We start from the raw sequence: 8,628 nt of genomic DNA, 5'->3' as shown, positions 1-8,628 counted from the left end.
CACCGTTGTTATCACCGCAGAGGGCAACCGCCGTCGACAGCCCTTGAGTTATTTTATTTAGACTACACTGACCTCTAGTGGACTTAACGAATAATACAAGTGACTTTCATCCGGGCTCCTTAAAAACCTGCAAAATTATTTAAAATTATTTTATCAAGCAAACTATGGGGCGTGTAAAACATTACCCCCACCAAAAATAAATGTAAAAAATGGTACTCTATTTTTTTGTTTGTTTGTTTCTCGCGAGACAGATGTTGCTTAATCAGTCCTAGTCGAGACCTCACTTGTTAGCCCTGCCCTGGGACCAGCTGCTCTAAATTCTGTACCCTGCAGTATTTTTCCGCGTTCCCCACCGACCACACATTCCCCAGCCTCGGCTGCCTCTTTCCAGAAAACTTTTTCCATCTTCATCAGATACTAACAAGTACACTTAAAGGTTTTACGGGGCTTTTTTTTTTCAGCGACACCCATGGGAGAAATGACGGAGGAAAAGAATTGTTCGGAACTTATTACTCAGATATTACAAGAGGCGCCGGCTGCCAGGAAGGACCTTGTTGATAACTGCAGCAACCTCCACCGAGTGGCAGATTACTGTGATAACAATTATGTTCAGGTGAGTAATGCCCCCACTCCCAAAAAAGGGCCATAAGGGGTATATAAACAAAAACAGTTTTCATAGGTTTGCATGTTTAGATCTTTTATAATCATCATCATCATCATTATTTTAATTAATCTTTAAACAATTCAGGCAGAAGATCAATCCAAGGCGGTTGAAGAGATCAAGGCTTTGGTGAACCAGTCGCTGGCCAGTGTGACCTATCAGATTAACAATGTGGCCAGCTCTGTGCTGAGACTGCTGGACTTACAGGCCAGGAAGATTAAAGACATGGAGTCCTCCATCAACCTGCTGTCACTGGTAAATAGCCATATATTTTTAGTACAGTGCTAGCTGCATGTATGTGAAACTGGTCGTTTACAATGTAACATTTCTGTTTAAAGCCACAGAGTAACTTTGTCAGAGGTTCTCAGGGGAACAAGTGATGTGATTGAGAGTTTTTGCATCTTTCTGACTGAAGCTGTTTCCACTGTGCTTTGCAGGATGCAGCTATCCACTGTGAGAAGGTGGCCAGGAGAGAGATCGGTGTGTTCACTACCCCCAAAAACAAGACTTTTTCCAAGCTTATGACCCCACCAGCTTCAGGCAAGGAGCCCATGGAAGCCTACTCAAGGGAGCCAATCTCGTACTTCATACTGGACAACATAGGACACAGTTTTCAGGTAAAGCAAAATCTGATAGGCTTGTCTTCCTTCTTATTAGATGAAAGCTTTATAGAAAAATTGTCTCTGTTTTCCCAGTATGGTACATGTTATATGTGGTGAAGTGTTGTGGCCTTCATTTTTCTTCACTCCACAGGTCACTGAAGCACCCAGAAAGAGAGCAGGAACTGCAGACAGCATACAGAGCACTGCAGACACCTCTTTGTATGTAGACCCTTCTTCTTTGTGGCTAGTTTTTTATGGAAACACTGACATAATTGTTGTTTTAATTAACACCCTTAACTTAATGAAAATTAACTATTATGATATGGAAAAAGTTGGTATGTTTGTGGGGGTTTTAGCACTCTCACATCACAGCAGTAATGTCCTGGGTTCACTGTGAGGTCCTGGGTGTGAGTGGTGAGTGTGAGTGGTCTCTGTGAGCACCAGTGCACCAGCACTAGTCTCCTTCATGGTCATGAGTGGCGTTCATGTTTCCAACTTCTTCTAAATCTCTTTATTTCACAAATGTGGACTGTTCCATTCTAAACCACAGTTTCGCTGTCAGGTTATCAGTAGTGCTCATGGTGTTTATGTCTTGTCTACAGCTCCAGTCACGGCATCGCTGTGCCACCACCCTCAGTCCCCACCAACAACAGCCTGCCTCCTCCTCCTCCGGCCTCTTCAGCCTGTTTGGACCCCGACCTGCCTGCTCCCCCGCCGCCTCCCTCTTTCTCCATGGACACTGACCTCCCCCCTCCGCCCACCTTCCCCTCGCCCGCAGATCTCCCCCCGCCTCCCCCTTCACCTCCCCCTTCACCTCCCCCTCCACCAGCTATAAGCCCGTCAAGCACCTTCCCGTCGCCACCTCGTCCCGTATCTGCAGGTTTCCCTCTTCCTCCTCCGCCTCCTCTTCTTTCAGGACCACATCTCAACACTGGCACCTCTGTTAATGTGCCGCCACCACCGCCACCGCCTCCCCCGCCTCCCCCACCTCCCCTAAGACTGTAACATTACAGTGTTTCTTGTACTTGGTAGAATAACTTCTCATATTACTTGCAGTTACTCAGACTGTGAACAAGGACGTGAGATCAACATTCATTTTGTTTCGTTTTTTAGTTTGAGAGCTTGCAGTGGTTTACAGCTAGCCTGTTGAATGGCAGTTCTGTTGGTACAGACAGCCGCTCTACAGATTCCTCCAACATGTCTCAACAACACCTCGACTGCATTCCTTAAAAACAAGCTGAAACAGGGATTCTTGCTCTCCCTTGTCTGCTTATCTCCCCCACCCCAAAATGTGATTTCCTTTCCTTATTACACCTGCATATTGTTACCTTTAATTGCAGTGGACTTTAGCCCAGCGCAGCTGTCAATATACTGTGTAGCAAGAGCATAACTGATGATAAGTTGCGTCAATCTAGGTGATTTCCGCTTCTTAAACAAGTCCATGAGGCTGTACATTGATATAAGTCAACATTCTGCTTAACCTACATATAGCTGAAGGTAAGCTTTATTTTAAAAATGGAAATAATTCGATGAATCTATTAGTAATGGTTTTTCTTGAGCGAGGCCCATATCACGAGGAGAAGCCTGGTCACGCACAGCCTGTGTCATTACATGTCATTCAAAAGGAAAAATAAATGTTTCGTAATTGTCCTCGCTTGCTGTATTCCTCCACTTTGTTTGATCCAAATTTTGTTGAGGTTTAATTTTGTACTGAGGTGTGATATAAAGTGTGTTAGCAACAATTAAACGTCTGTGTTAAATGAAGTTTTAACGTAAATGTTGATTAGCTTTACCTTAAACAACCATCGCTAAGAGTTTATAATATGTGCTGTGACTAAGGTGTAATTCTCCTGTAATTAAATCAGTGTTTTTTATTTTAAATCATAATGTAATTATATCAAGCTACAAATACTTAAAGGTAGGAATAACTGAATAAAATAGGTGGGCAACAACTCGGGTTTTTACAGGAAATAAAGAAATTAAATGGTAAATAAATGTTACGGTAAATAAATGTATGTACTGCATAAGTAATTTAAAGTAGTGTAAAATTTCATTGTCATTTTGTGGAATACCAAACACTATACTCACGCCTTATTTTATGGGGCGTTGGCCGTGATATGGTGTGGAATAAATCTTCCCTTTTTACATTTTTATTTAATACTCAATATGTTGATGTTCATGATGGATGTTCTCTAAGTCAGCTGTTCTTTTACAGGCCTATGTGACCATATAATGATAGAGCCAAGTCATCACTGTTTAAACATAACTTTCTAAATACAGGAAATGAGTGCTTCCTGTACCCAGCTTTAAGTATTTGTAGGTAAATGTATTTCATTGTAATTTTAAGTAAAATACATTAAATTCCTTGTAGTTACAGGGAAATTATACCTTAAGTTGTAGGCCATATTATATAAAGTATTTCCAGGTTTTTTTTGTTATAGTTTGACAGTAGAAGAAGATAAAATCTACCTTTGAACCTCTCCTTAGTAAGACTCAGATAGTGAACACCTGATTGCATAACATCCATAAAGAAGAGTTAAGTTCATAAAGTTAAAAATGAGATTGAAAATGTATTTATTTTGTGCTCTTTTTTCTTAAACCTTACTTAGGTTTAAAGAAAAATCTGATGGACCTTCTTATTTTTTTGTAAGTATTTCTTTCCAGGGCAAGATTGATACAAACACCTCATTTTATTAATGTTAGTTAATGATTAAGTTGCCTTTCTCTTTCCAGGGTTCCTGGGTTGATTGTCCTCGTCCTTGTGTGCATATTTTGTTGCCTAACTTATAATAGAGAACCAGGACAATACTGCTCATCTAGTTACAATAATTCTCCCGCTGTGTACACGATCCCTATACTGGACGAGCAGCAGCGGGACGAGGAGGAAGTAATTCACATTTATGAACTGTATTTTCAGCCTCCTGTGTACAACTTAAGAAATGACAGTCCTCCTCCTCCATACATAGTAAGTATTCATGCATTTATGACGTCATGATGATGATGACAATGATGAGGCTCTGAGTCTATTCTTAATCCAGTAATAAGCACGCTCCTTCATCAAATGTGTCCTGTTTTTCAGCTTGAACCACCACCCTACATCAACCCACCTTCACCACCACTCTACATCAACCCACCACCCTGCCTCAACCAGTCACCAGCGCCGTCACCACCACTACCATCACTACCATCACTACTACTACCAGCACCACCACCCTACATCAGTTCACCATCATCACCCTAACTCAGCCCATAACCATTTATGCCTTCTTCCATCCTTTGCAAAATATGAGCATGTATGTGGTCATAAGTTTCATTTGGGACATTCGGTATCTGTTTTAGATTAAATGTTGTAATTCCACATTGTGGGAGAAAGAATCCTGTATTGACATAGTTCATTTCGAACTTGCTCAAATGCACTAATGCACTTACATGTAAAATATGTTTTGGTGAAAAGTTTTCTTGTAGTTTTTGTTTTTTGTTTTTGCTGTTTCATTGTAATAATCCTGCTTCACAACAAATTCACATTTAAAAAAACTGACCTGATGTTTTTCAAAGGAAGACCAAGGAGGACTGTTAAATTTATATACGTACATATATAAAAGTCAAGGCATTATGACAGAGCAATATTCACAGACAGCATCACAGTACTGAGAGTGTTTCTATTTGAGTTACACATCATCTTATTAAATGGACTGGAACTGAAGAGGACACAGCTCATCGTTGCAACCGTTAGGTCGGATGCCTCTCTAACTAACTTGACACCCTTGGACTAAACTTCAGCCCGAAGCCCTGGAATAATGCACTTAAACCTATTGTCTCACTGTGTTATACCCGTTTTTTTGGAGCACTGTCTGTTCCCCTTGTTTTTTTCTGTTTGTTTGTTTGTTTTGGGGGTTTTTTTGGGGGGGGGGGGGTTGTTTTGTTTTGCTTTGTTTTATTTTATTTTACTTATCTATTTTTTTTTCTGGAATAATATCTGAATGATCTACATGGGAGAGTATGTACAACTATATGTACATACATATCTATGTGTTTCCCCAACACTGTTCATACACGATGTACATACATTATTATTATTATACACTCAATTTTTTTTATTAATTTCCTCCTCTATTTCATTTGAACTCTCTCTTCCTGTTGGTTAAAATGTTGTTGGAAAAGCAATAAATAAATCTTTGAGAAAAAACCCTACATCATCTTAATAATTAAGTTAATAATTATCTTATTAACAGCTGACATGGCTCTGCCTTTGTACCTGACGTTCAGCTTTTAATACAGTGATATTTTATACACATTCTTTGTTATATCAGGCTGTACAGTGGTTTAAATTTTTCTGACTAATTTTAAGCTTTTTGTTTCTGATGGTGATCACTTTGCTCTCCACTCAGCAGTAATTTGTCAGGTTACTCAGGGGTCTGCAGTCGAATAAGTCCCATTAAAAACTGCACAACAAACTCATGCATTTACGTTATTATTATTATCATTATCATTATTATTATTATCTAGAATGAGATATTCTCAGAATATGTGAAATATTTCCCTAATTTATATTTTTAGTTAAAATAATTTTTTTTGGTCTTCAAGCTTTTATATTTTTTCAATATTGTGCATTTGAGTGACGCACTACTCTTGGATAGTATTTTACAATTTGTTGTGATTACATTTCTTTATAAGCAGGAGCTGTCTCTAAAGCCAGAGATTTTAGCACGACACCACTAACTGTCATTCTACTGCTGAGCGAGAAGGTTTATGTTGTTTACATCACTGATTTCTGGTTAATGGGGTTTTAAAACATCTGTTGCTCCCCCAGAAAATTTTGAATGTCACTTCCTAGTTGACATATTTAAGATAAATGGCTCCTGTTCATCTGCCATGACGGGCCATCACTTGGTATGTCACAGTCCACATCTCTTGCATTTAATAGTTCAATTGCCACAAGAAAAAGGGATTAAAAGAAAACAAGATAACGTCATTTAACAGGTGTTAACTACATGTAAACACTACAAATAAAACTAATATATTCCAACAGAGGAATTGGGCAATCAGTCTGGTCTATTGGTCAGTTACAATTTTCAGGTATTTCAATCATCTAAATATTTTTGAGTGCTTCCAAATTTGTAAATATCACATATCTACAAAAAATTTGTTTTTTAGACTCTTTGTTAGACTCTTTTAATTCAATTCAATTCAATTCAATTTTATTTATATAGCGCCAAATCACAACAAATGTCGCCTCAAGGCGCTTCATAGATACAGAGAAAAGCCCAACAATCATATGACCCCCTATGAGCAAGCACTTTGGCGACAGTGGGAAGGAAAAACTCCCTTTTAACAGGAAGAAACCTCCGGCAGAACCAGGCTCAGGGAGGGGCGGCCATCTGCTGCGACCGGTTGGGGTGAGAGAAGGAAGACAGGATAAAAGACATGCTGTGGAAGAGAGACAGAGGTTAATAACAGATATGATTCAATACAGAGATGTCTATTAACACATAGTGAGTGAGAAAGGTGACTGGAAAGGAAAAACTCAATGCATCATGGGAATCCCCCGGCAGCCTACAGCTATTGCAGCATAACTAAGGGAGGATTCAGGGTCACCTGGTCCAGCCCTAACTATATGCTTTAGCAAAAAGGAAAGTTTTAAGCCTAATCTTAAAAGTAGAGATAGTGTCTGTCTCCCGAATCCAAACTGGAAGCTGGTTCCACAGAAGAGGGGCCTGAAAACTGAAGGCTGAAGGTTTAAGTGATAAGGCATGGAGGACTCAAAGTATTACAGACTCACTTGTTCATGTGTGGGTTTTTTGGTGTTAGAATGATATTAGTAAATGGTAAACATCATCTATGCAAACAGAATTTTCCTCTCAGTACTGCAAAATTTATTGTGTTAGAAGTAACAGTCTTTCTAACATTTATTTACTTATTTATTTATTGCATAAAATGATGAGAAAACATAAATTAATTGTATTAGGATATCTTAGATTATCTGTGATAGCTATGTGAAGGGAAACACTATGACCATGATGCCAGGTTTATAAATGGCGGTTAAAAGCTTTAACAATGGTTACAATGGTTACAATGGTTTTATTCAGTCCTGTGTTGCTGTGTCTTTAAGAAAGACCATATTGCAGTAAAAGCTCTTCACACTGCACCTCCCTAAGTGACATATTATCTTTTATAACAAGCGACAGGTCATGACACTTTCTGTATGTTTGCATTTTGAGATACGGTAAGCTCATGCTACTATAATATTACAATGAGGCTTAAAATCAAGTTTTTATATTGGTGTGTCATATGTAAAAATTCTGTAAAATCAACTTTGTTTTTTTTTACCTACAGTTGTACTAAGTGTCATTTTTATGGGATGACAGGTGCAATCTGTTAAAACTCAGTGCGCCACAAAGGGAGATACTGTCTGCTTCTTCTATAGGCTGCTGACAAACACATCAAATGTTTCTTGTTTCTCAACAATTTTTAAAATGACGATACTGTGAGTAAAATATAATAGAGTGACTACAGGTAGACCTTCAACTTAAAGTCAGTACTTCAAGTCTCATATATTAACTGTTCCTATATGCTCACATAAAGCATTATGTAAAGGGAGACACATCATTACGTTATGACGCTATGCTTTCTGTTAGCTTTATCTCTATGATTTATGTTAGGAAGATCTTCCTATTGTTTTATTATCATGTAGATTAGCACGCTATGATAAATCGGACATTATAATTGTTTTTGTTTATGTATTTCTTTTACCAAGTAAATACAGATTAAATCATGAATGATTGTCATTTCAAGGATTTATCACAGTTAATGAAAGTCTGTATTTGACATGAGTGGATTGTGGTGTGGGGCTTTTTTCATTCACTATGTGTCTATACATCTCTTTCCATTTAATTATTATTATTATTCATCTCTGGCCCTCTTCCACGGCGTGTCTTTGTCCTGTCTGCCTCCCCTCACCCCAACCCGTTGCAATAGATGGCCCTCCCCAAGCGTGGTTCATCTGGAGGTTTCATCCTGTTAAAAGGAATTTTTTCCTTCCCACTGTCTCCAAAATGCTTAGTTATAGGGAGTCATATGATTGTTGGGGTTTTCTCTGTTTTCTTTGTATTATTGTAGGGGTTCACTTTGCAAAATAAAGTGCCTCGAGGCAACTGTTGTTGGGTTTTGTCGCTAATATTGAATTGAATTCAGTAAGAAGCACAGAGAAGCAGTAAGTCTTTTCCTGCACTGGACGTCTTTAAAATGCTTTCTTTTTTTCTTGCAGTAATGCCTGCAGATAGACCCAATTCCAGCAATGACTGAGGCGGTGAATATCCTTCAATATATGTGAGTTGTCTCGTTTTGTCAAGAAAAAATCTCTATAAA

At 38.6% G+C, this 8,628-nt stretch overlaps 1 protein-coding gene across 1 annotated transcript; it reads left to right on the top strand.

Annotated features, from left to right (window-relative positions):
• Positions 1-235: 235 nt before the first annotated feature.
• Positions 236-5,158, top strand: abi3b (ABI family, member 3b). Its single transcript, XM_085170352.1, has 6 exons — positions 236-613; positions 749-916; positions 1,099-1,278; positions 1,415-1,482; positions 1,866-4,228; positions 4,343-5,158. Exons 1-5 carry the CDS (start codon positions 470-472, stop codon positions 2,266-2,268), a joined length of 963 nt encoding a protein of 320 aa, XP_085026478.1. The 5' UTR covers positions 236-469; the 3' UTR covers positions 2,269-4,228; positions 4,343-5,158.
• Positions 5,159-8,628: the final 3,470 nt, after the last annotated feature.

This window comes from Neolamprologus multifasciatus, chromosome 8 (assembly GCF_963576455.1).
Source record: "Neolamprologus multifasciatus chromosome 8, fNeoMul1.2, whole genome shotgun sequence".
NCBI lineage: Eukaryota > Metazoa > Chordata > Actinopteri > Cichliformes > Cichlidae > Neolamprologus > Neolamprologus multifasciatus.
Note: the sequence above shows the minus strand (reverse complement) of the source record. Positions and strands in the feature narration are given on the sequence as shown.

Excerpts from the sequence above, each read along its gene's own strand:
- abi3b (XM_085170352.1), top strand. The coding sequence starts at position 470 with ATGGGAGAAATGACGGAGGAAAAGAATTGTTCGGAACTTATTACTCAG. Across the intron at positions 917-1,098 it reads CCATCAACCTGCTGTCACTG|GATGCAGCTATCCACTGTGA; the intron begins GTAAATAGCCAT and ends TGTGCTTTGCAG. Across the intron at positions 1,279-1,414 it reads ACATAGGACACAGTTTTCAG|GTCACTGAAGCACCCAGAAA; the intron begins GTAAAGCAAAAT and ends TTCACTCCACAG.